Source organism: Lithobates pipiens, unplaced genomic scaffold, assembly GCF_037356315.1.
Source record: "Lithobates pipiens isolate NorthernLeopardFrog02 unplaced genomic scaffold, aLitPip1_a1.2 Scaffold_16, whole genome shotgun sequence".
NCBI lineage: Eukaryota > Metazoa > Chordata > Amphibia > Anura > Ranidae > Lithobates > Lithobates pipiens.
Window position 1 is genome coordinate 444,857,284 of NW_027507748.1, and position 27,700 is coordinate 444,884,983.

At 42.0% G+C, this 27,700-nt stretch overlaps 1 protein-coding gene across 1 annotated transcript in view; it reads left to right on the forward strand.

Moving 5' to 3' along the window:
• Window positions 1-27,700, forward strand: part of CRACDL (CRACD like) — a 122,746-nt gene that overhangs the window by 55,608 nt on the left and 39,438 nt on the right. Inside the window, exons 2-3 of the mRNA XM_077482745.1 lie at window positions 8,395-8,466; window positions 25,200-25,365. Of these exons, the coding sequence (XP_077338871.1) occupies window positions 8,418-8,466; window positions 25,200-25,365 (215 nt within the window). The 5' untranslated portion in view covers window positions 8,395-8,417. The remainder of the gene's footprint in view (window positions 1-8,394; window positions 8,467-25,199; window positions 25,366-27,700) is intronic.

Consider the following 27,700-nt stretch of genomic DNA (forward strand, 5'->3'; position numbering starts at 1 on the left):
GGTTACAAAATAGTGAGCACAGCACAGTATGTACATGCTTTGTCATTACCAGTTCTATTTACCAGCCCTGTTATCTATTCATTTCCCATATTTATATAAGTTCAATATACATAGCACTTTACAGTGTTGAACCTAAAGCTTATTTGAATAAAGTACGTTACACTTCTTGATATTTTTTGGCCCATACAGAAGCTCGGGTTTTGTCATGATACAATATAGGCTAGTAGGACTCTTTCAAATAGTAGATCCATTAGATGTAGGGCAAGCAAGATGATAGTATAATATAATGCCAGCTGCATTCTTCCCACAGCAGGTTGTTGCCATCGTTTCACCACGCACCTATTCATTTCTAATTCCCTCTATCAAAGGCCTGGTACGGAGGGGAGAAATCCTGTAAAGGTCAGTGATGCTCGTAGTCCTCTAAATCAGTGTTTCTAAGACTTTTTCTGTCAAGGCAACCTTTAAAAAGTATACAGGCACCCCGTTCAAAAATGTAAAAGACTAAACTAATTGTTTTACTTAACAGCAACATCCACACACACAGGACACCCAACCTTAGAGGCGATTTATTCTTAAGCAAATACACTATTGCACGCTGGTGTTGACTACTATTACAATGTTTCTCTTTTGCCTCAGTTTCTCTCCCTCACTCAGAAAACATAACCCCCGTGCTGACGAGAGGGGCAAATAAGGATGTTGTGCCAGCTCCCGCCATACACCTTATCAGCCAGTGATATCATTGGTTGTTGCAATGCCGGAGGCTTGGAGGTTGTAATAGGGCTTAAGGGCAGTCTTGATCCACCCGCTGGGACTTGTATACAAATTTTTGGGCAATTTTTAGGCATTCTGCCAAGGCACCCCTGAAGAAACCTGAGGGCAACCTAGTTGAAAAGGCTGGTTTAAAGCACTCTAAAGTAGAGCATTTTCTTTTCAAAAGATATCTGCATTTCATAACTTCCATCCAAGAACCTATGAAAAATAAGATTTTTACTCCTTATTTAGGTATGGTTGGTAGAGCCATTCAACCATTTCTTTCCATCCCATTAGTCAACAATGCATCCAAAACTACCGGTTTACAAAACAAATGCTGTCTAAAATAAATAATTGGATCTAAACTGCCTACAACAGTTTTCTGCATATGGACCATGATCAGTGGAAGAGATAAAGAAGAATTGCAAATGGAGCAAGAGGGTTATATTTATGGGACTTTTCACATGCACCTAGGTAGGGTTAGTGTGCATTGACTTCAACAGAAATGTTGTTTTGAATTATGTGGAGTGCATCTACTTGTTCAATAGCAAGACAAGCTATATTTCCTTTATAATCCCCTCAAGTCTTCCATGGCCAATCCACACAGGATTGAAAAGAGTACAAGGCCCATGCCCTGCTAGACCTGCTGATAATGGCACAAAGCTGCATGGAATCACTTATTGATACACAGGTTAATAAATAAAAAATACATTCTTGTTTTTAATTGATCAAATTACAATTTCATAATACACTTTGTCTTCTTTATAATAGATGTTTTTTATATGGGGCAATTTATTCTTGCTCTGAGTAAACAGTATTCTGAGAACCGAGGGCAAGCTTTTGTTTCATAGCATTTGTTCTTTTTTTTTTTTTTATCTTTCTTCCTTTCTCCTCTAATGTCAGCCTGGCAGGGCATATCAGTTACTTTTCCATTGCTTATGTTGCTTGGCAGCATTCTTCATGTTTGTCTATGGGTCTGTGTGTCAGGCCAGGAACATAGCACAGCATTCTGTTGTTCTGATAATAATCTTTACTCAGGAAATCAACGTTTATATTGACCATAGAGGACAATTGTTGAACGGCCTGCAATACCTCTTTCTTGAATACTTTTTTTTACGGTGCCCACGCTATTTGCTCCTAATATACTAATACAGACTTCAGCAAAGCCCAACTTCTATCTAAAAGGATCATATAACATAATATAAGCTCATTAATAATTTAGAAAAACAACAACCCTTTATGAGAAAGAAGCACGATAAGTTTCAAGGCTTCAATCTGCAAACTGTACGAAGTATATATGGGCTGCGCATATGTGCACATTTAGCATAGTATAGTGGAAGGTATGGACACAACCACAATATTTTTAAGTGCCTGTTGCTCTGTGGTCCTTAAAAGTGGAACACTCTTTCAGGCAACATTGACTATTTTTAATCCTTATGCTTCTAGCATTAGTAAATAGATAGGAAAGTATATTATTTTTACTTGTTTTAAACTTTTTTTAAATATATTTCTTCAGTCACTTCCTGGTTTCTTGCCTAGGCAAATTATGTTATACTTCCCAGGAGTCTTCAGGAGGGAAGGAGGCGTTTTCGCACACCCTCCTGCCTGCATCCCTAAGCTAAGGGCAAAGGGATTTCTCAACAAAATAAAGCATAGAGACGGATGGATGAGAGAGATTGCTTTTAATATTACAAATAAATGAAATAGTGTTTTTGGTTTGTACTGCTCAGATGCAGTGTAGTTCCACTTTAAGGTAGCAAGTTAGAAGGGGAAAAGAAGTCCTATATGGTACAGTAATTCCACAGCAATGATATGTAATAATATATATCCAGAACGATAAAGAGATGTAACCTACATTTGGTTAGGTTGCAAGTATCATGGTAAACACAACCTTCCAGGTAGGTGTGTGAAGAGAACCTAGGCTTCACACAAAAAGCCATCAAATGCTAATAGGGCAGAGGTGCTCGTGATGGTATATAGTGATATTAAAGGAGAAGTATAGCCAAAGCTCGTTTGGCTGTACTTCCCCTGTGGATTACAGGAATGCAGTTCCTTTTGCACTCCTGTGACCCGTTTTCAGCAGACAGTGGGCTGAAGTCTGCTCTCTTCTGGCATCACAGAGTTGGTCCAGGCTTGGGCGTCATCTCGACCATAGGGTCGGGATCCGCCAGATCCCTGAAGCGGCACCCAGCTCAGGCTCTCAGCGAGCCACTTAGAGCCCGAGCCGGCCGCTCCCGCCCCTTTCACAGGCCAGCGCTCCAATGATCGAGGGGGGGCAGAGCAGAGAGCCACTGACTGACAGGGGAGCTGTGAGAACTGAGCAATCGGTGGTATTCGATTGCTCGGTTCTCAGTGTTAGAGCCACCCAGGGACAGATACAGCATAAGACCGATGCTGCATCCATCTAGGTAAGTATGCTACTAAAAAAAGAAAAACCCATACATCTCTTTTATTGAAGGTGGTCTTGTATTTTAAATAAGTATGGACAAACATCTATACTCACTCCTGCACAGCGGCATCAGTGAAGTGGGAGTGAATACTCAGTTCTTGGGTCCGCTTGGAGATGAGAGTGGTGACTGTCAGTCACAGCTCTTGCTTTGCCCCTCCAGCATTCACTGGAGAGGGGGTGGGAGCAGCTGTCCCCAGGTCTCAGCCACATGCTGAGAGTCTGTGTCAGCTGCTGACCAGACATCCAGGTGGATCTCGACAATATGGTCAGGATCCTTCCAGAGCCTGGCGACAGTCTGTGATGTCAGTGGACAGTGGATATTAGTCCTCTGTCAGCTGACTTTAGGTCATAGGAGACCAAAAGTAATTGGTGACCCGGGAGAGAAGAAGGATAAAAATAAACTTTGGCAATACTTCTCTTTTAGGTGCTGAACAATAAGATTTATTTATATACTCCCTCTTTACACTCTCTCCATTGCCAAGCTTACTACTATGAAGGCCATGTATTTCCGCCTTGGCAAGAGCCTATTTCTATCCTGCTGGTAGCACTAAGCACCCTTAGCCATTGTAACTAGTCTATACAAATCTTAACTCTCATCTGAGGGGCGAGATTGGTTTTCTGGTAGACACTTTATATACTATACAAAGTCCATGGTGTTGTCCATGTGTTATAACGTCGTCAGTGATGTTATGTTTTAGTACAAGCAGAAAAATGGTCCACGCATACGCCGCTAAGCTTGGTAAATTGAGCCAGAAGCCCTTTTAATTGTCAAAAGCACTTCAAAATAAGCAGCCTTAGGGGTCCAGCATAGCTCTTGTTTACACAATGCAAAAGTGTGTTTTTTTAAATCTTAACAAATCTTTTTTACTAGTCTGACTATGCCTCACACGTATTTCAGTCAGTGCTTACTCCAGGATAAAAAGTAGCCATTATTATTAGAATAGGGTTCAGAGTTTGGAACACACTTTTTTTTTTACTTTGTAAGGTTACCTTACAATGAGTGACAGTAGATGAGTACTACATAGCCATGTGCTGTATAAGAACCCTTAAGCCCTGTACACCCGGGCTGAATGTTGGACAGCATCGTCCGGTTCAATAGAAACTAGAAACTAATGTACTACCATTCGGCTGGCTTCTGTTGAAGGGGCTTAAGGAAGGAAAGGAGGTGATCCCTGGTGCCGCACATCCATGTGGTCCCATGGAGGTGAACAGTGTGGCAACCTCAGCCTAGACTCCAACCAGGCCACACCCTCAGTGTATTTTGCTCCCTTGAGCTTGGGGATTGAGATCACATGGGTTTGGGGAGTATTTAAGCATCATCAGTGATCATTCGATTATGTGCAGGGCTGACAGGTGTATGCAGATAAATGAAAGAGAGAGCCACCGCTCCAGGCCAATCCACTAGGATAATAGGATACTAGCTTAATTTCCAGGTAAGGAGTCCCAAGTGCTGGCTAATGCACAAGCAAGTAGATAGGAAGGGAAGAAACTCTGAACAGCCGCACTCCGGCTGGAATCTGTAGTAACTTGTGCCTTTATTTTTCAAGTAAAAATTACATCACATGAACCACAGCAAAAGAGAACATAGAACAAAAAACTGACGCGTTTCGCACTGAAATCAGTGCTCACTCATAGCCTCATAGCCTTCTCATAGGTGTATGCAGATTCTCGTGTATTGCTGTTTACTTGAAACAAATAGGGAACAAATTAGCCAGGTCCTTTACAATAAAAACATGTGAATGCATAAGCTGTTTGTGTAAATGCGTGAAAACATTAGATCAAAAACCCTAGTGTGATGGAAGAAGAGCCTAATCGTTTGTACTCCCACCAAGTCCCAAGACTGTTAAAAACAAAAACTTTATTTATGTATTTATTTATTCTGTCAGAGGGGCATGCCTAAAAAAGCTTCTGGTCAGCGCTCTCAACCACTGACCGGAGTGCTCTGGCACAGGAGGGGGGGGGGGGGCAGGGGCATCCCCCTGTCAGAAAATAATAGAACAGCAGGGGAGATCACTGTACTAACATTGGATTTAGTACAGCGGCTCTGACCTGAGCTGCCTGTGTTGTTTTTTTTTCATTCAGCCCGCTGGGTTGAATGAAGAAAAACTAGCAGTGGGTACTAGGCATTAGAGAGAAAGGGATATTGGGATAACTGGCTTTTTCAGACAGCAGATAGCTCATCTTTCTGAAGTAAGCTCTAAAGAGGAGAACTCAGAATGAACAGGCTGCATGTAATCTGACCCTAGAGCAGGGTTCTTCAAAACTTCCAAACAAAGGGCCAGTTTACTGCCCTTTAGGAGGGTTAGACTTTGAGTAGAATATTATATCAGTGAAAAGAATAATGCCCATCGATGGTGTCGGTAAGAAGAATAGTGCCCCATCTTTGGTGTCAGTGGATGAATAGTGCTTCATCATTGGTGTCATTGGAGGAATAGTTCCTCATCAGTGGTGTCATTGGAGGAATAGTTCCTCATGAGTGGTGTCAGTGGAGGAATAGATCCTCATCAGTGGTGTCATTGGAGGAATAGTTCCTCATGAGTGGTGTCAGTGGAGGAATAGTTCCTCATTAGTGGTGTCATTGGGGGAATAGTTCCTCATCAGTGGTATCAGTGGAGGAATAGTTCCTCATCAGTGGTGTCAGTGGAGGAATAGTTCCTCATCAGTGGTGTCATTGGAGGAATAGTTTCTCATCAGTGGTGTCATTGGAAGAATAGTTCCTCATCACTGGTGTAATGGAGGAATAGTTCCTCATCAGTGGTGTCAGTGGAGGAAAAGTTCCTCATCACTGGTGTAATTGGAGGAATAGTTCCTCATCAGTGGTGTCAGTGGAGGAAAAGTTCCTCATCACTGGTGTAATTGGAGGAATAGTTCCTCATCAGTGGTGTCAGTGGAGGAAAAGTTCCTCATCACTGGTGTAATTGGAGGAATAGTTCCTCATCAGTGGTGTCAGTGGAGAAATAGTTCCTCATCAGTGGTGTCAATGGAGAAATAGTTCCTCATCAGTGGTGTCAATGGAGAAATAGTTCCTCATCAGTGGTGTCAGTGGAGGAATAGTTCCTCATCAGTGGTGTCAGTGGAGGAATAGTTCCTCATCAGTGGTGTCAGTGGAGGAATAGTTCCTCATCAGTGGTGTAATTGGAGGAATAGTTCCTCATCAGTGGTGTAATTGGAGGAATAGTTCCTCATCAGTGGTGTAATTGGAGGAATAGTTCCTCATCAGTGGTGTCAGTGGAGGAATAGTTCCTCATCAGTGGTGTTAGTGGAGGAATAGTTCCTCATCAGTGGTGTCAGTGGAGGAATAGTTCCTCATCAGTGGTGTTAGTGGAGGAATAGTTCCTCATCAGTGGTGTCAGTGGAGGAATAGTTCCTCATCAGTAGTGTCAGTGGAGGAATAGTTCCTCATCAGTGGTGTAATTGGAGGAATAGTTCCTCATCAGTGGTGTAATTGGAGGAATAGTTCCTCATCAGTGGTGTCAGTGGAGGAATAGTTCCTCATCAGTGGTGTCAGTGGAGGAATAGTTCCTCATCAGTGGTGTTAGTGGAGGAATAGTTCCTCATCAGTGGTGTCAGTGGAGGAATCGTTCCTCATCAGTGGTGTCAGTGGAGGAATAGTTCCTCATCAGTGGTGTCAGTGGAGGAATAGTTCCTCATCAGTGGTGTCAGTGGGAGGAATACTGCCTCATATCCTTGGGAGAAATAGTGTCCCAAGACCCAGATAAAGGTAAGAAAAAGGCCGCATCCGGCCCCTGGGCCACAGTTTGCAGACTACTGCCCTAGTGCATATTACAGTTGCTCTCCTCCTTCAGCAAATGATCTCCTAAAGCTGGACATGTATATAACCACTCCTTTAGTACTATACATTCTACTATCAAGTGTGTAATAAATGAGTCGAATGCTAACAACCCATTTAGGTAAATCCAACAGGATGAGTCTCATATTGTATTTCCAGTTTTATTGGAATTAAACACCACTTAACAAACTTGACTGCAAGGTGGTAGATTTTGAGCAATTCAGATATATACACAATAAGGGAACAATAGGCTGATCTGCTTCTCTTTGTATGGCAGTTCAATGCAGCACCCACAATGTCACTGTATTATTGCTTTGCTTTAACACGTTGTACTACATAAATATGTCTCTGGTTAGCCTGGTGAGTAGCTGACGTGTCAAGGTCATGGTAATCTCTGTGGATGTAATCCAGGTGTTACTTGGCAATGGTTATTCACGGTTTATAAATAAGGAAAGAAATGTTCCTCTGTGCAGGGAAAGCAGACTATATCATGGTAACAGCATGACATGGCATATAAACAGCTGTGACACACGTGACATGGCTGATGTAAAGCTGGGAAGGACTGTCACTTCTTAAATTGTCACAACAACATTATAAGTGATTTCTTAGGGAATAGAGTTTATCTTGTGAGAAGCACGAATAATCGCAGGTACTCAGTCTCTGTACTAGTGGAGAGATCTCTACACTAATGTTTCATTAATGTGGTAGTAAAAAAAAAAAAAAAAAGGGCCACTGTGGGATAATGTCATAATGTGCTAGTAGGCATTGCCTACTAGCACATTATGACAGACTTACCTTAAAACAAAGCCCTCGAGCAGCACGCTTTCACCACTTCCAGGGCTTCTATCTTCACCCGGTGTTCCTTCCTGGTTCACAGGCTTCAGCCATTTGAGTAGCCAAGCCACAGTGATGTCACAGAGCCATGAATGGATGGCACTATCCATTCAGAGTGCATGCGCAGGTGACATCATCCGCTGCTACTAAAGTGAACATCTTCCAAACGGAGATATTTATTATACTTACAGGTAAACCTTATTATAGGCTTACCTGTAGTTATCAATTAGAAAACAGACTTTTTTTTTACCACTAGCAAAGAGTGTCCTGATGTCCCTGATGGGAATTTGAGTCCACCCAAAGCTTATATTTCAGTGGGTGGAAAACTCGCTAGAGTTAGCCCACCGGTATTCTCTTACAACTAAAAAACCAATTTCGGGATGACATTCAAGTGAAATCAGCGTTAAAGCTACTACTCCACTGTTTAATGACACGTATGAAATAGTTCAGTGTGCAAGTCTTCAAGGTAAAGGTTTTATGGTTTTATGAGCTGTAATCGTTATATAATCACGATTCTTGGGCATCGTAAACGTAGATCTTGTATTTTAACGCAATATATTTTATTTTTCAGGTCATTTTGTTAAGCTATTAATTATGGATTCTAAAGTCAGAGAAGGGGATAGCCTTGTAGATGATAACTCAGGTAAGTGAGTTTCTGTTTGAATTTATTGAACCTTTGTGCTGCAATTCTCTCTAGATCTTTGACTTCCAATGTGATCTGTCATATGGACACAAGGTGGCAGCACAAAACTACATTTAATCAGTATCTGAAATAATATGTTTATGGAGGGTTTACTCACATTTCATAGACTCAGCTAAAATATTTTGTAGGTTTTTTTTTTTATTTATTTATTAGCTTTAGGGTAAGTTCACACCATAGAAAGGCAGTCCGGATGCATTTCAGGTGCTTTTCTGCATGCACGTTTTTGATGCGTTCCAGTGCGTTTTCGATGTGTTTTTGATGCAGTCCAGTGCTTACCCCCCTTTTTTTTTCTTAACCTTAAATAAGGACAAGTGTGTTGCAGTGCGTTTTTGGTGTATTTTGGTGCATTCCAGTGCGTTTTTGATGCGTTTTTACAGCGTTCCAGTACAGTCCAGTGCAGAAAAAATGCAGCATGTCCTACTTTTTTTTCTGGAACTGACTGCACTGGTGTGAACTATGCCAATGAAAACCATATAACCTACTTTCCATGCATTTTTGATGCAGAAAAAAAACGCACTGGACTGCATGTGGTGTGAACTGGCCCTTACATCATAAGCCCAATCTAATATTGTAAGTTTAACTTTACAGGTGCAGAACAAAAAGGCACACAGCTGTCTTTTCAGGGCTTCAATGAACATCCAACACAAAATATTCATATTATTCATATACATCCAATTTCAAAAAAAGTTGGTACGTTGAGTAAAATCTATATTAGGCTGGATTCACACCTATACATTTTTTGTGCTTTTAGCATTTTGCAGATTTGCACTACAGTCCATTCACCATGGTTCCCTATGAAACACGTTCTGTAGTACAAATCTGCAAAATGCAAAAAGCACTAAAAAAGCATAGATGTGACTCCAGCCTTAAGGGCCAGTTCACACCAGACGCAGTTCCGTTCAGTTCAGTGCGCTTTTCTTTCTGCACTAAAAATGCATGCACAGTGTTTTCAATGTATTCCAATGGCTCTAATTCACACCATTCAGTCAGTTTCAGGTCAGAGTCCGGTGCAGAAACTGACTGCATGGTGTAAACTAGAGCCATTGGAATACATTGAAAACGCTGTGCATGCATTTTGTGCAGAAAAAAAGCGCACTGAACTGAACGGAACTGCGTCTGGTGTGAACTTGCACTAAAAACAGAATGCAATGCATCTCAAAAACCCAAATTTTATTCACAATAGAAAACATCAAATGTTTACGCTGAGAAAATGTACCATTTTATGAAATAAAAAATAAGGTAATTTTGAATATGATGGCAACAACACGTCTCAAAGTTGGGACAGGGACATGTCTACCACAGTCTAGCGCCCCCTATTATTTTAACAACACTCTATAAAGCCTGGGAATGGAGTTGGCAGAGTTTTGGGCGCAGATTGTTGTTCCATTGCCTGAACATATGGCGCTCTAAAACCTGAATATATCTTTCAGCATTGATGATGCCTTTCCAGATGTGAAAGCTATATGCACTATGCACCCCCATACCATCAGAGATGCAAGCTTTTGAACTGATCGCTGATAACGAGCTGCAAGGTCCATTTCCGCTTTAGGCTGGAGGACTTTCATATTTCACATTTTGATTTGTCTGACCACACAACAGTTTTCCACTTTGCAACAGACCATTTTAATGAGATTTGGCCCAGAGAAGACAGCTGCATTTCTGGATCATGTTCTGATATGGCTTCTTTTTGCATGATAGAGCTTTACCTTACATTTTGGATTCCACGACAAACTGTGTTCAAAAACAGTGACTTCTGTAAGTATTCCTGAGCCCATGCAGTGATATCCATCACGGAATCATGCCTGTTTTTAATGCAGTGCCGTCTGAAGGCGCGAAGATCACACGCTTCCAATATTGTGTTCGGCCTTGTCCTTGATGATATTATGTACTGTAGAGGCTCCTAAAAGCTTGTAAAATCTGTAGACACTTACAAGCGTCAGCCATTTTTTCTGCAAAAACGCTGCTGACTTTTAGGAGTGTTAAATTAACGTCCTGTGTACTTGAGGCCTTAGACACAGCTTTTTACAGACTGGTGAACTTCTGCCCACTTCTAAGAAACTCTGACTCTCTAACATGCTCTTTGTATACCCAATAACGTTACTGACCTGTTGCCAATGAACCTAATTATTTGCAAAAGGTTCTGCCTTGTTAGTACCACTTACTTTTGCCAGCTTTTTGTTGTTCTGTCCCGACTTTTTTGAGCTGCGTTGCTGCCATCGATTTCAAAATTGCCTTATTTTTTTTTCTTAAAATGGTACATTTTCTCAGTTTAAACAGTTGATAGCTTTTTTATTGTGAAAAAATATGGGTTTATGAGATTTGCAAATCATTGCATTCTGTTTTTGTAGATTTTACAGAGCGTCCCAACTTTTTTGGAATTATGTTGTAGATGTAGCACATCACTACACTTCATATTATCAGTGATCAGAAAATTACCTAGCACAGACTGCAGGAAGCAGATCCACTCATCCCATATGGGTGGTTTTCTATCTGGAATCTGGCTGAAGTGGATAACTAAAAACAAGATGATGGGGGGATTAATTACTAAAGGAAAATCCACTATGCACTTCAAGTGCACCTGGAAGTAAAGTCACTGTATATCTGAGGTGGACATGCAAGGAAAATAAAAAAAAGCATTTTATCTTGCACATGATTGGATGATAAAATCATCAGAGCTTCCCCTCATTTTAGATCTTCCCCTTAGATCTAGAGCGACTACACTTTCAAGTGCACTTGGGGAAGTGTGTGGCCTCTCACATGATGCAGTTCTCAGGCTTAGCGGCCAATCCCTGTCACATAACATGGGGGGTAACGCTATGGCCTCCTGTAAGCTCTGACACCAGCCAACTCCTGATATTTTGTGGCAGCTAGGACAGAGAAAGTAGCAAATGGGCTATGCTGTAAAGGTGAGGATAACTGAATGGGGGCATGGGCTTTAAATAAATAGGCAAAGTGGCAGGGTCACTTTAACCACTTATCTACTGCCACATGTCTAAAAACCCTGAAGTGGTGGACGCTTGGTTCTGCAGTGCTGTTTATAAACGGCACTGCAGATTTCACCCTTCGACGGTCAGTGTGGCTGTTAATTGCTGTGAATCATGCCATCATTACACATTTTGGCTCACGGATTTATTGCACAGAGCTAATCTGAGCGGCTCTGTACCATATGATCTCTGTGATAATTAATCACAGCAATCACAAAGGGAAACTGCGTAGTGTTTACATTGGAAAGCACTCCTCTTCCTCTCACAATAGAGGAGGGGGAGGAAAGAGGAACTAATGAATGAATGAGTCTTTTATTAAGTCTAGAGCACAGAACAAATTAGCGGCAGGAGAAAAACAAGGATTGTTATCAACCCTTTCACCCACCTCCTCTTCTAAACATCTGTACTCCAGCCTCTCGGTATATAACCTGCATATAACCCTTCCCCTCCCTTATCTTGCACATTAACCTCTCCATTGCCACATCTCCATCCTCCCACTGTATATGCCCTGTACATGAACCCCTTCACCTCCTCCCAGCTCTGTGTATGACCTCTATGTGCTGTATTTAGTACACTAATACTGAGCTCCATGTTTTAACCACCTCAGTGCCAGCATTTTTCTTCAACTCCAAAAAATAGTGGCAAAAAATTAAATCGCCTCAGGGTAAAAAATTTCCAAAAGGGGGTCATTTTCAGTGTGTTTGTAATGTTTTAGCATTTTTCTATATTACTTTTTATAACAGAAACTGGTTTTTTTTTTCAAAATTTTTATTTTTATTGTATTTAATATGAATACAAAGTGGTTATTAAATATCCCTGAGAGAAAGCTCTAGCTAGCTCTTAAAAAAATATATTTAAAAGAGAAGTATGTTTTTTTTTTTTTCTAATTCATACTAACCTAGGCGGGTGCAGCATCCGTCCAATGCTGCATCTGTCCCCCGCCGGGTCTAACACTGAAAACCGAGCGATCTAACACCGCCGATCGCTCACTTCTCAGGGCTCCCTGAGCAGAGGGCTGGTCACTGTCAGTCACCGCTGTCTGCTCCCCCGGCACTCACTAGAGTGCTGGGCTGTGGAGCAGGAGTGGCCGGCTTAGGCTCTCCGTGGCTTGCTTAGAGCCTAAGCCAGTTGCCAGTCCAACACGCAGGCGGATCCTGACTTCATTGTTGCAATCTTGCCCGAGCCTGGACCGGCTCTGTACGTCAGCCATCTGCTGAAAATGGGTCACAGGAGTGCAGAATGAATGGCACTCCTGTGGTCCACAGAAGAAGTACAGCCAAACAAGCAAAAATATATCGAGGTACATCGTTGCTTGACTGAGTAATTGTCAGTCAAGTTATCACTGCACTGAAAATTGATATATGCCCTGGCAATGTAGTGGTATTACAGGCTAGTAATGAAGTAGTTAGTGTCTCTGCAATTTTTTTCTGCTTTTTGAATAGCATGATATTGTTGTCTTTGTCCTCACTGAGGATTTTTCTGAATTCCTGCCCCATTGTCAGTTGTTGGGATCAAAAGCAAACTGAAATATGTTCCTTAGGGGCAGACGGCAATAAAAAAACACCCTCTTTTGCATCCAGGTTTTTTTTTTTTTTTTGCAATCTGCTTCCCTGTTTTTGAGATTACCCTCAATTCCAGTGAAAGTAATGCCCTGTACACACGGTCGGACATTCCAACCACAAAATCCGTCAGATTTTTTCTGACAGATTTTGTCTGAAACTTGTGTTGTATGCACACGGTCGCACAAAGTTGTCGGAGAATCCGATTGTTCTGAATGAGGTGACGTACAACACATACGTCGGGACTATAAACGGGCCAGTAGCCAATAGCTTTCGTCTCTTAGTGTATTCTGAGCGCGCGTGGCACTTTGTCTGTTGGAATTGTCTACACACAATCGGAATTTATGCAATCGGATTTTGTTGTCGGAAAATTTTAGATCCTGTTCTCAAACTTTGTGCGTTGGAAAATCCGACAGAAAAAGTCCGCACACACGATCGGATTTTCCGACAAAATAATCCGATCAGACTTTTTCTATGGGAATTTCCGACCATGTGTACAGGGCATAACAGTGGTCTCTGGAAGTCGAAATCTCCATAACAGGAACTCAGATAGAAAAACCTGGCAAAGGTGCTATAAAACAAAAGTTTGGGCTGAAGTTGAAGTTAATTGAGTAAGTTGTGATCTTAGAACATTAGCAGTGGTACCAGGGTTTCATTGGCATTGGCAGATCATAGATTATTTTCGCTTGTTCCATGAAGCTCTTTTACTGTTTTATACGTACTGACTCCCTTATTAATCTATTTTTTTAATGAAATTAAATCTCCTCCATGAGCTCCTAAACATCTACCTTTTCCCCATCACTTCCATTATTTTCGAATGAACTGTGTACGTTAGTTATGATCATGTACACTGCTCAATGCATATCCCATAGTCCATAGCCCATAGTCCGTAGTCCATCTCAGGAATGAGCAAAAGAGGGTGGCTACATTCCTACATACAGAGGGACCATGGAGAATGACCGTAGTCAACATCTAAAGCCCCATACACACTATCAGATTTTCTGCAGATTTTTTCCTTCAGATTTACCAAAACCATGTAGTAGAAGGGCCTGCCTGATTACATACAAATTGAATTGCCTAAGGTTTGACCTCATATTATATGGTTTTGGTAAATCTGCAGTAAAAAATCGTCAGAAAATCTGATAGTGTGTATGGGGCTTTACAGGAAGTCGGATCACAGTAGCAAAAAAAGAGATTTTGCAGAGGCTGAAAGGAATAGAAGGGATCTTTTTTGAGTTAGGAATACATACTTGTGTTTTTTTATTTTTTTATTTTGTTTTTTAACCGGAGTTTGTGTCACTTTAGTAATGGTCAGCTGCTTACAGTTGGCTTGTGTGATAGATTTCTGCATCAGCAGGTACACTGGATGAGTGAAGTCTAAAGCTATCAATTATAGTTCCTAGCCTGAAACATCCCTCGAGAATTTCTGAGCCAGTGAGCAAAGAAATCACTGGATTTGCTATAATCCCCATGACTGCAATTTATTATTCCTAGCTGCAAAACATGATGAAAAAGTCCTGCTGCAAAAAGACAGCCTGACTTCTGTGGCTACAAGTATGTATTAAATCGCCATTACAGGGCTTCATTGTCACAGGCTGAGATTGTTTTCTCCCAGCATAGGATATGATTGATAGTTAAAAGCTTGACAGATTTTGTCAGTGTTCTTAAGAGAAAACCTTGGTGGTTTGATACTGTTTACTTGTGGACTTTTTAGGAAACTGATAAATGCTTTTTAATACTTATGTCTACTTCAACTGCCGAATGTACATTATTGCCAGATTTACAGTGAAGTCACCCCAGACAAATAATTTGTTGTCGAAAGGCATGTATATAGTCCCTTATTCACAAAAGCTCTTGCATTAATAAAGGTACAATTAAATATTATTAATACAGCCAAGCAGAGGCACACATAACTATTGCCGCGTACACACGGCCAAACTTTCCCACAGAAAAGGTCAGACGGAATCATTGCGTCGGATATTACGATCGTGTGTGGGCTTCATCTGACTTTTTTCTTTAAAAATTCCGACAGACCTAGAAATAGAACATGTTTCAAATCTGTCCGACGGAATCAATTCCTATCGGGAAAACCGTTCTTCTGTATGCTGGTCCGACAGACCAAAAACGACGCAAGGGCAGCTATTGGCTACTAAACTTCCTTTTCTAGTCCTGTCCTACGTTATTTTTTTATTTCAGGTATTTATATAGCGCCGTCAATTTACACAGGGCTTTACATATACATTGTACATTCACATCAGTCCCTACCCTCAAGGAGCTTACAATCTAAGGTCCCTAACTCACATTCATACAGCATGTCTTTGGAGTGTGGGAGGAAACCGGAGTACCCAGAGGAAACCCACACAGGGGCAGGGAGAACATGCAAACTCCAGGCAGGTAGTCTCATGGTTGGGATTCAAACCAGCAACCCTTCTTACTGCTAGGTGAAAGTGCTATCCACTACACCACTGTGTCACCCTCGTTATTGCATTCCAAACGAACGGACTTTGGTCCGTTCGTGTGTGGGCAAGTCCGTTCAGTCGGAAGTTCATCGTAACTCCGCCGAAAGTCCGTCGGGATGACCGTCGGACCTTTTCTGCCGGGAAAGTCCGGTCGTGTGTGTACGCAGCATGAAAATACATTTATAAGTATGTTTTACCTACTAAGCAAAAGTACTTGGAGCAAGTACTCAGTGGCCATGTTGTTATAAGGTACACTCATCTTGTAACAGATCAGATCCTAGTTTCTGAATTAGTTGTCCTCTAAATGCTGGCTGTAGCTCCATCCTCTATTGAAAATGATAGGCATTCCTGTGTGGGGGGGGGGAACAGCCAGCTAGTCTGGGTGAGCTGTCACTATTATGAATGAATAATCAGTCTTGTTCATTCATATTAGTATGGCTCCGTTCACACCTGAGCATCCTGGAATCGTGGGCAGAATAATGCGATTCTGCCCACGATCCCAGAATCGCTGCAAAAGACGGGATGCGTTTGCGATGCCATTATTTCTTAATGGCACCCCAAGCACGGTGCAATTTTACCACAATTGTCGAGTGACAAAATGTGCTAAGATCGCAGCAAAAATCGCAACATTTGCCTGGCTCTGTGCTAAAATTTAGTACATAAGCTTCTTTGAATCGTTTTTGGAGTGGAGGAAGGCCCATTAAATCGAATGGTGCTGCTCCAAAAATGTGCCAAAGAACACCAAAAAAAAAACGAAAAAAAACGCGGTGCAGCAGGTGTCTCTGCAGTACACTTAGGGGTGAATGGAGCCTAAAAGATCAGCAAATGTATCCCCGGTCAGCACATGTGCAGGGCAGTAGAACCTGATTGGCTCTTAGTGCTAGTTGTCCCTTTCCCATCTCTAAGGTTGGAGGTTGATATCATGGCACATTTAAGTAGCCGGTGTGTGAACAAATGTTTCAATTGATATTTAAATTAATACAGAAGTGCAATTACTGATGTTTTTAGTTTTTTCAGCCTGAAATGTCAATTTTTTTTTTAACTTAAACTAAATAAAACCATGTACCTGGTTGACCTTAGCAGTCAAGTGTAACCTATAATTTCTTAGTGTATTTAGAAAGTGTCAGCTGGAATATAGGTATTTTGCAATACAGATGTTTGTGTCCTTAGTAACAAACATCTATTGCACACACCCAGGTCCACCTATTACACTAGAATAAGTCACAGGAAAACACGCCTAAGTTACAGAGTTCAAATACCTATATAGATATTAAATCTTGCAGCCTTTTCCTTACATGGTCATGGAATTCCTCTGTGACCTAGAATTTGCCTATAATCTGCAATACAGTACAGAGTGTAATATCTAATTAGGGCAAGAGAGACACGACCTCACTAAATACAGTTACGCAACGAGAGGATATGATATTGCTTTTTTTCTTCCAATCTTTATTTATAAAGGTTTTACAGAAGTGGTGAACAAATAAAAAAAAAAAAGAATCATGAAAACAAGAGAAATTGATTCATTTTGCAAGACAAGTTATGTAAAAATCTATAAATAGTAAAGCTCTATTAAAACACTAGCAGCAAAAGCTAGAGATATTTCCTAATGGATTGAGATTTATTCAAGGAATTTAAGAATAGCCTTTTAATGTGGAAAAGCAGTGGAGGAGGTATAGGATCTAGGGCAGGGATATGCAATTAGCGGACCTCCAGCTGTTGCTACAAGTCCCTTGAGGCATAGCAAGACTCTGACAGCCACAAGTATGACACCCAGAGGCAGAGGCATGATGGGACTTGTAGTTTTGCAACAGCTGGGGGTCCGCTAATTGCTTATCCCTGATCTAGGGGAAGTTCCAAGCCTTGCAAGATTGAATTAGGTATATGTTCTCAGTAGAGCTGAATATTGGGCCAGTCTCACCAAATAGGGATTATAGACCAACGCCATAATGCCAACATCTATATGACACTTCCAGAAAACAGCTGTGATGTTTTGGGGAGTTCTGTACAACCTTGACAGGCGTTTAAGCACAATTCCTGAAACTTTGTGTTAATGGAGTTTTTTCTTGTAAGTGAGCAGGATTTATTCCATTGGTCATGAGTGAACCTAAAATAAATGTCTTGTTCTTGTCTTGTCCTAAATTGTAGTATCAGTAGGTGGAGGCAGTACCTAGAAGATTGTATAGGGCAGATATTGTATGGCGAAGAGGGTAGCTAGCATGTCATTTATTTTTCTAACTGGAACTGGTGCCTGAAAAAAAAAAAAATTTGGAGGGTTGTTGGTTACGCACAGGGCTTTTTTTCAGCGGAAACGCGGGGGAACGCGTTCTGGCACCTCCTGAACTGACTGTATGTATTGGCAAGGGGTGCTGGGGTGTGCTGCAGGGTATTGATGCTCACTGCTGGGGGATCTATTCTAGCTGGAGGGGATATATTTTTGTGGGGGGGGGGGGTCTGCTGATGTTGAGGAGGTGTATTGTTGCTGGTGGGGGACCTATTGTTGCTAGGGGTGGGTCTTATGTTGCTTGGGGGGGGTCAGTTGTTGCTGAACGATATCTACTGTTGGGGGAGAGGTCTATTGTTGATGGCTGCCAGAGAGTCTATTAATGCTGGCTGTGTGGAGATCTGTTGATTCTGCTGGGGGCCTATTGTTGCTGGGGGTGGGGGGGGATTTTGTTGTGGGTGGTACATTGTTTTTAGGGGGATCTATTGTTGCTGGCTGAAGGGGATCTATTTTACTGCTTTTCTTGATATCATTACCAAATTCCAAACAAATTACTTAGCAAAGTATACTTGGTTCTGTATTGTCTAAGCCCCTGTACACACGGTCGGAGATTCTGCCAACCAAATCCGTCGGATTTTGTCCGTCAGATTTAGTCTGACAGATTGTGTCCGAAACTGTTGCATACACACGGTCGGACTAAGTTGTCGAAAAATCCGATCTTTCAGAACGTGATGACGTAATTTCGTTACGATGGGACTACATTCAGGCTAGTAGCCAATAGCTTTGATGTAGGAATTTGATTTGAGCATGCGTGGCACTTGGTCCGATCAAAATTCGCTACACATGATCGGAGTATGTCCGATCGAACCAGTTGGTCGGGAAATATTTCCAACAAGTTGGAAAATTGGGTCCGACGGATATTCGGACGGAATCAGTCCGATGCATACCACACAAAGTCGAATTATCCGACGACACGGTCCGATAGGACACACTCCGACGGATTCTCCGACCGTGTGTACAAGGCTTAAAAGGGGTGGTATTTGAAGTTCCAGCTAGATGAAAAAGGTCTAATGTTACCAGATGGAAAATTTGTGTTATACCAAAAGAAAGTAGGAGGCCCTGAATTGTGTCTCCAAGCAGGGGAGATTGCATACCCAATCTTTATGGGCAGCATGGCAGTTCCAGTAAATTATACACAATATATAAATAAATTCAGCACTCACTATTATCAAACTAAATGTACTCTTAAAGTCACAGTCCAAAAAAATCCTTTCAAAGTATTTTTTTTTTCTCAAAGAAGTTTATTAGAAAAAAGAACAAATAAATGAACAGTACACATAATACCGATTCCAGATAATACATTACTACAGCCATTATAACAAGCAATCACGTTCCTGCATTGGATTATATTGATCACCCTCAGAACATGCCCACTGTACAACTCAACAAGACTAGTTGAGCCTCAATTTAACAAGTGGTTCTTCAATCGTCATCTTTATGACAAGTACATTAAATCAGTATTTTGTCCAATACCAAATCCACTAGAGAGAGCCCAGGGGTATCTAACCATGGGGACCATAGTTTAGTAAATTTGCCAGGGCGTCCTCGGTGTTGGAAAATACTTCTCCAAATGCAAGGAGTTCCCCCATTTTGGTAGTCCATTCTTTCACTGTGGGAGCAGCTACCTTTAAATGTCTAAGAATAAGCTTACAGGCCTGAAACAGAGCTCTAGCCAAGGCCTGTTTAGGATTATCCCCAATTGGGAGGTCATCCAAAATACCTAATATATATGGTTTAGGGTTCCTCTGGATGTTGATCTGGAATACCATATTAATAGTATTAAGAACCCCTGTCCAATATAGATGTAACTTAGATGAATTACCGTATATACTCGAGTATAGGCCGACCCGAATATAAGCCGAGGCCCCCAATTTACCCCCAAAAAACTGGAAAACTTATTGACTCGTGTATAAGCCGAGGGTGAGACATGGCTGTCCATCCCTGTGTGTCCGTCCATCCCTGTGTGTGTGTCCGTCCATCCATCCCTGTGTGTGTGTCCATCCATCCATCCATCCATCCATCCATCCCTGTGTGTGTGTCCGTCCATCCATCCCTGTGTGTGTATCCATCCATCCATCCATCCCTGTGTGTGTGTGTGTGTGTGTGTGTGTGTGTATTCATCCATCCATCCATCCCTGTGTGTGTGTGTGTGTGTGTGTGTGTGTGTATTCATCCATCCATCCATCCCTGTGTGTGTGTGTGTGTGTGTGTGTGTGTGTGTGTGTGTATCCATCCATCCATCCATCCCTGTGTGTGTGTGTGTGTGTGTGTGTGTGTGTGTGTGTGTGTGTGTGTCCGTGCAGCCTTGTGTGTGTGTCCAGCCTACCTGTGTCCCAAGCCTCCGTCCCGAGCCGCCGTCGTCCCGAGCCTCCTCCGTCCCGTGCCTCCTCCGTCCCGTGCCTCCTCCGTCCCGTGCCTCCTCCGTCCCGTGTCGTGCCGATGGATCGCCGCTCCAGGATCGCCGCTCTTCTCGGCGGCCATTCTACAATTCAAAAGCCGCGCCTCCGCCTCCGCCTGTGATAGGCGGAACACTCAATTTCCCAGCAGCCTGTGTTCCGCCTATCACGGACATCCTCTCATACTCGTCCGTAGTATGAGAATGAGCGGATGTCCGTGATAGGCGGAACACTGACTGCTGGGAAATTCAGTGTTCCGCCTATCACAGGCGGAGGCGGAGAAGGAGGCGCGGCTTTTGAATTTTAATGTCCGCCGTCTGTCTGCTCGATACGCTGATCGAGCAGTCAGACAGCGGTGACTCGAGTATAAGCCGAGGGGGCACTTTCAGCCTCAAAAAAGAGGCTGAAAATCTCGGCTTATACTCGAGTATATACGGTAGGTCACCATGGTCCCTAGAGCATCTAGGGCACTCAGAGTTCTCCCTAAAGCCCCATACACACTATCAGATTTTCTACTGATTTTTGTCTTCAGATTTACCAAAACCATGTAGTGCAAGGGCCTGCCTGATTGCATACAAATTTAAACTCTTAAGGTTTGACCTCATAATATATGGTTTTGGTAAATCCGAAGGAAAAAAACAGCAGAAAATCTGATAGTGTGTATGGGGCTTTACTCCAATTTATATATAGTTGGGACAGGCGTTGTGCTACATTAAGAGAGCATAGCTGAACAGCTTGTAAGACCTCCTCCCACTGTTCTTCCTCAAATGTGCTTTCAAATTATTTTTATCTCAAACTTTTCCAAGTCCAAAGTAAACCAGGAAACTTCAGTGATGTTCCCTCTTATTGTATCTCCTTTGTGGTGTTTTAGGGTGGACATGACTATAGCCCCTAGAGCGCTGATTTGTGTAACAATTATACACAATACAAAGCAAGCCAAATAATAGCTAATGAAATCTGGGGACCTAAGCGCACTCTTATGTTTTCAAGCATTAATCAAAGAATACTTGCGTCAGGGAGTGGAGTTACGCCAGATACAAATAGTGCAGAGGGCATGGATTTCCTTCAAAGAGTTAGGTAGGCAAATCGGTATTGTTTGCATCAGGTATAATAAGAGGAAGGACATTTACCTTGATGATAACCAATCTCCAAAATCAGTTCATGTCGTTCCAAGAAAGTAGGTACTATTTTTTACATATTTAACAATTGAATTGCTTCTCTGAATAAGTCCAAAGAATTAGTTGGCATTCTTATCCCCAAATACATTTTGCTGTTGGAAGACAATTTAAGGGAGAAGGTTTGTATCATGGTGATTTATTTACTAAATATGCTATTCACTTTGTAAGGGAATTTTGCAAATAATACATAATCATGTGTCAGGTCACCTTGAGGCGAGGTGACAGGTGCACACCGTAGGGATCAGGAGTGCACCGCAAGGTTGTGGACCCTACGGCTGACTGCTGCAGACGGGGGACAGATCCCACTGGGGTTAGAGCGTAAGATTCCCTGGGGCACGGAGTCTAAGAGCCAGCAGGTGTTCACCAGAGCCTCCAGTAGTGAGGATGGACTTGGCTGCAACTGGCTCCCGGTCGCGACCCCCAGGGTCCCCCAGCTCACACCCACAGTAGGCAACAGGAGGATAGGGATGGTGAGAGACAAAGCCAAGGTCGGGGCCACAAGCAGACAAGAATAGTCGGGTACACGCCATAAGGTCAGGATCACAGGCAAACAAGGATAGTCAAGACACGCCAAAGTCGGTAACGGAAAAAAGTAGCAGAGCACACGGCAGGAAACAGGAAGCTAATACACAATGGTTGATCAGCACTGAGGCCTGCAGTGCACAGGTTAATATAGGGCTCCCTGATAGGGCCTGGGGTGGAGCCATGCTTAGAGGAGAGGTTATAAAAACCACCAGGTGGAAGTGGCTAGCTTCTTAGTCTGAAGACATGGGGGAAGGTAAGCAAACACAGGAAGATCACTGCATAACCATGACATCATGTTTGAGAAAAAAAACAGCATTTTTATTAGTGGATGATTGGAGGATTGAAGTCAGAAATGTCTTGTTTCTGGAGTTGCTGCGTATGCTAGAGCTGGGACAAAGGTGTTCTCAGCTACCGTGAGTTCTAGCAAGTGGAGCAAGAAATATTCCTCACCTAGGTGAGGGCTTGTCAGGAGACCCACCAGGAGTGCCAGCAAGTTGAAAAAGTTAATGGAAATTGTGATATCGCTCTGGTAGATCTGTTTCTGGTATGCATAAATCAGATTGGAGTGGTCAGGTCATCAGAGGCAGAGGGGAAAATGCCATGTGCATGAAAAAACCTCTCCCTCATAATAGGGAAAGAGGTGGTCTTCGGGCTTTCCTATGATTGGAGAGAGGTCCTGGAAAAGATTTACACCGAGAAAGCTTGGGAGACAGAAAATCTTTTCTCAAGGGGGTAGTAATCAGGCGGGCCCCTAGATCTCAGGGCACAGTGGATTCTATTGAAATCAATAGGTGATTTTGCATGGAGCAGGTTGTTAAATATGCACAGAATGACAGGTTTCAGTTATTCCTGTAAAACCGTTGTCCCGTAGCCACTCCTTTGTTATCTTGGCTGTGTGCTTAGGGTTGCTGCCTTGTTGGAAGATGAACCTTCGCCCCAGTCTGAGGTCCAGAGCGCTCTGGAGCAGGTTTTCATCAAGGATTTCTCTGTACAATGCTGCATTCATCTTTCCCTCAATCCTGACTAGTCTCCAAGTTCCTGCCGCTGAAAAACATCAACACAGCATGATACTGCCACCACCATGCTTCACTGTAGGGTATTGGCCAGGTGATGAGCAGTGCCTAATATGCACCAGACATGACGCTTGCCATTCATGCCAAAGAGTTCAATCTTTGTTTGATCAGACCAGAAAATTTTGTTTCTCATGGTCTGAGAGCCCTTCAAGTGCCTTTTGGCAAACTCCAGGTGGGCTGTTATGTGCCTTTTACTGGGGTGTGGCTTCCGTCTGGCCACTCTACCATACAAGCCTTATTATTGGAGTGCTGCAGAAGTGGCTGTTCTTCTGGAAGGTTCTCCTCTCTGTCAGTGTGACCATTGGGTTCTTGGTCACCTCCCAAGCACTTCTCCCCTGATCGTTCATTTTGGCCGGGCAGCCCTAGGAAAAGTCCTGGTGGTTCCAAACTTCTTCCATTTATGGATGATGGAAGCCATTGTGCTCATTGGGACCTGCTGCAGAATTGCTGCAGAAATTTTTCTGTACCCTTCCCCAGATCTGTGCCTCGATACAATCTTGTCTCGGAGGTCTACAGACAATTCCTTAGACTTTATGGCTTGGTATGTGCTCTGACATCCACTGTTAACAGTGGGGCATTATATAAACTCCAATCAAGTTGTAGAATCATCTCAAGGATGATCAGTGGGAACAGGATGCACCTGAGCTCAATTTTGAGCATCATGGCAAAGGCTGTGAATACTTATGTACATTATGTTTTTTTGATTTTTTTTTTTAAAGAAATTTGCAAAAATTTGAAACAAACTTCTTTCGTGTTGTTATTACGGGGTATTGTGAATTTTTAGGAAAATAATGAATTTAATCCATTTTGGAATAAGGCTGTAGCATACATTTTTTGGGAAAAATTGAAGCTCTGTGAATACTTTCTGGATGCACTGTATATTATTTTTAGAGGATAAGGACATCTTCTGTTTGCCAAGCCACACCCCCACAATACACATTAGTATCAGTCGTGAGTTTGAAAGCTTGATAGTGTATTATTTCTTTAGTGAATTACTGTTATTTATAATAGTAGTATTATCATTATTATGATCATTTTTTTTTGTTTTATTGTTAGGTCATAATCAATAGTTAACTTTTAAATATTAAGTTAGGTTTTTACTTATTTATGTTTCTAATAATCTGTAAACATTTTTTTAGAAGCTGTAAAATTGTTTTTCTAGAACCTGTCTTTATATGGAAACAGAAACCTAAATCTATTACAGGCAATAATGCCCACATTGACACAATTTAGATGCCTTATGCTGTTGACTTGTGGAAAATGTGGGTCAGCATATCCAAATTGCAACATGCAGATCTTATCCATTGCTTTGCAATGTATCATATTGATATGAACTGGTCCCTTTATTTTCTCTTGCCCTTGCATTTTTACCTGAGCTATAAAAAAGTAGCAGAATACGTGTTGGTGCATCCATTCTGATAAAGCCCTCATTGTTCAGTGGAATCATATTTTCTGCAGTACCTTTCTGACTCAGCAATTTACACCGGTAAATTGTTTTAAAGTGTTTGTTACCCTAAAAAACAACAACACAGATCCTGTTCCCTTAAAGCATGAATAACAGCACAGTACTTGTGCTGTGTAATTTGGCTGATCCTGCCTGGCTATACCCACCCCACTGTAAACTGACCACAGTTTATCAAGGCTGCTGAGCCCTGATCAGTTTTTGTGCCTCCGTCATCCGCAGCCTTCCTCTCCCTCAATCCCCCCCACCTGTCTGTTCTATGTCAGTGCCTGCTCCCCTCCCCACCTGCTGCTTTCATAACTGCAATAAAAACCTCCCATCCTCTCTGTACCATAATGTTATGTGCCCATGTGCCTGTTTATATAAAAAAAGCTGCTGATCTGTACTTATATCAGAGCTTCTCCTGGCGCTCACGTGACTCCTCGGCTCTCTATCCAAGGAGTCAGGTGAGCACCGGGAGACGCTCTGATATAGGTACAAATCTGATTTTTTTTATATATAAAACAGACACAGGGGCAAATAACATTATGATACAGAGGGGGTGGGGGTTTTTTATACTGTTGGCTTAACAACCACTTTAAGAGAAAGACTCATAGAGATGTCAAGCTGAAATAGGGGAAGAATTGCCAGGAAGCACACTAAAACGCAAAATCCAGACACTTGCAAATAAGTGTACACAAAATCTTCATTTGGATGGAAGTTAACATATGCATTTGTTGGTAACTCATTGCTTGCCCTGTTTGATTCTGTTTCTAGCCAAAAAGAAGTTTAAATTCAAGTCTTTTAAAAAATTCTTTGGACTAAAGAAGAGGAAAGAGACACTGCCTTCTTTGGGTAGTAGCGGGCAGAAGAGCCAGTCTGCAGGCGATGTCACAGTCCCTGACTCTGGGAACACAGATTATGATTCTGAGGATGACCTTGAGTAAGTCTTATTGATCAACCTACTGATGTGTACAGATATGTCAGCTTTTCATCTTTCTTTTGGTCCTTTTAAAAAATCAATATCTTTTTGACGTCTGTTGCTTCTCGCTCCTTACGCACCAGTATTGTCCCATAATTCTATTCCGTGATGAATGCATAGAAGATCAGTTCTATGCCAGATGCTAGAGAATAATGTTCTAGTATGTGTATGTGTAATAGTGTTTCTCTGTCATGGAATAACAATAAACTTTCAAGCATTTCCGTCTTATAAAGTATATAGTTATTTGTCTGAAGTAGGAGTCTGTGTATTTAACTTACACTACAAAGGAGAATTTATAATTGCTTGGTAGCTTAAATTTCAGATCTTGTTGGCAGACACCTTGAACATATTGATTTAAGCAAGCATGAACTTTGCCAGCAAGCAGTAAATTTCAAGCTTCTTAGCAATTAGGCTCCTTTTACATTAGGGCGTCTCCAAAGTCGCACAATTTCCAGTGCGATATTGGAGCGTGACTTTGATGCGATTTTTGGTGAAACTTTAATCTGACATTACAGTCTCTGGACCAAAGCTGCATCAAAAGTCAGAGCAAATAAGTACATAGATCTTTTCTGAAGTCACAGCGATTTCTGAAGTGTTAGTAGGAATGGCTGTCATATAGAAAAAATGAATTTCACATGTTCTGCGACTTGGGGCCCCACAAGTCGCACAAGTGTTAAAGGAGCCTTAAAGTATATGTAAACCAAATATCTATTTGATTTACTGAAAGCAAACATTCTGTTCACTTTTCAAAGGAAAAGTGGAAGTGAAGCTCTGCTGATTTCCATCCAATCATGTGCAAGCAAAATAGAGTTTTTTTTTACTTTTTTTTTTGGGGGGGGGGGGGGGGGTTGTGTCACGGCCTAGCCTGCAGATTTCCCAGCTTTGTCTACTGTCTATGCTTGCTGAAGCTGGGATTGGTACAGCGGTAGTCAGTAAGTAGTATGCAGACAGGAGCTCAGAGAATGGTGACATTTCTCAGGCAAGTAGCGCTGCACTAAGATTGTGTCTAGGGAAGCATAACAGCGAGGCAACCCCCAGAAGTAATAGAAGGGAAAAGGATATAAATCCATAGTGGAGCCGGCAATGCCAACGGTGCACAGAGAATCCAGCAGGACATGTGAATGAAATCACAGATCAAGCAGAACCACTGCAACACGAAAGGAAGAATGCACAAACCGAAAACTGCAGGCTAGACCGTGACGCCTTGCATGTGATTAAGTAATATTTGTATTTTAAACACATTCACGAAACTAAGTGAATATTCCTCTGCAATGTGAACAGGTTATTTAATAATGGTAAGTTATTTGTCCTAGCAATAGCCCCATAAGGATCCTGTTGCATCTAATTGTTAAAAGTGACCACAAAATAATCAGTGGGTCACACAACTGCCCCAAGGTAATCGGTGGTACTCCATTACACTGATGCTGCAGTGAAGTTCATTCCAGTGTGTTTAGGCCACACATATTGGTTCTATCATGCTAATGCATCCAGTGTCTTGCTGTGCATAAAAGCAGTACTCTTTTCTTGTACCCTGTAAAACCAAGAGTGCAACACAGTGAATTTTCTGAAATTAGTTATTTTTCACATTTGTCCTGTGATGTTAATTGAAATATATATATTTGGTCAAGTACAGCCTCGCCCACCTGACATTGCTTAGATTCCTCCTCCCAGAGACTGGTTTGTTCATTATATTATACGCCTTTGAAATTGCCCAACAATTCAATGTCTGAGTTATGGTGAAAGATATTCTCCTAGCATTATTACTCAAGCCTGTTTCAAAGTCTATTAGGTGTGCTTTAATTCTTTTCTCCATAATCCGTTCACATGCAGGGAAAATGTAGGAATGATGTGCCCGCTTCTACTGCAGGCTAATGCCGCGTACACACGACCGGACTTTGTGGCGGAGTTCCGATGGACTTGGGTACTAACGGATTTGCCCGCACACGAACGGACTAAGTCCGTTCGTTTTGAACGTGATGACGTAAGAAAAAAGGAAGTTCAATAGTCAGTAGCCAATAGCTTCCCTTGCGATTTGTATTTAGCTATTCAATTTCTACTTGCGATAATTAACTGAAAATGGTCGTACAATCGGTCGTATAATATTTGGATTGTGTGTACGGGGCATTAGTCTGTAGGGTTAAATATTGAGCTGGCCCACCCTTTGCAGCTATAACAGCTTCAACTCTTCTGGGAAGGCTGACCACAAGGTTTAGGAGTGTATCTATGGGAATGTTTGACCATTCCTTCAGGAGTCCATTTTTCCTCTTTATCTATTCATTCATTCTTTCAGAAGGGC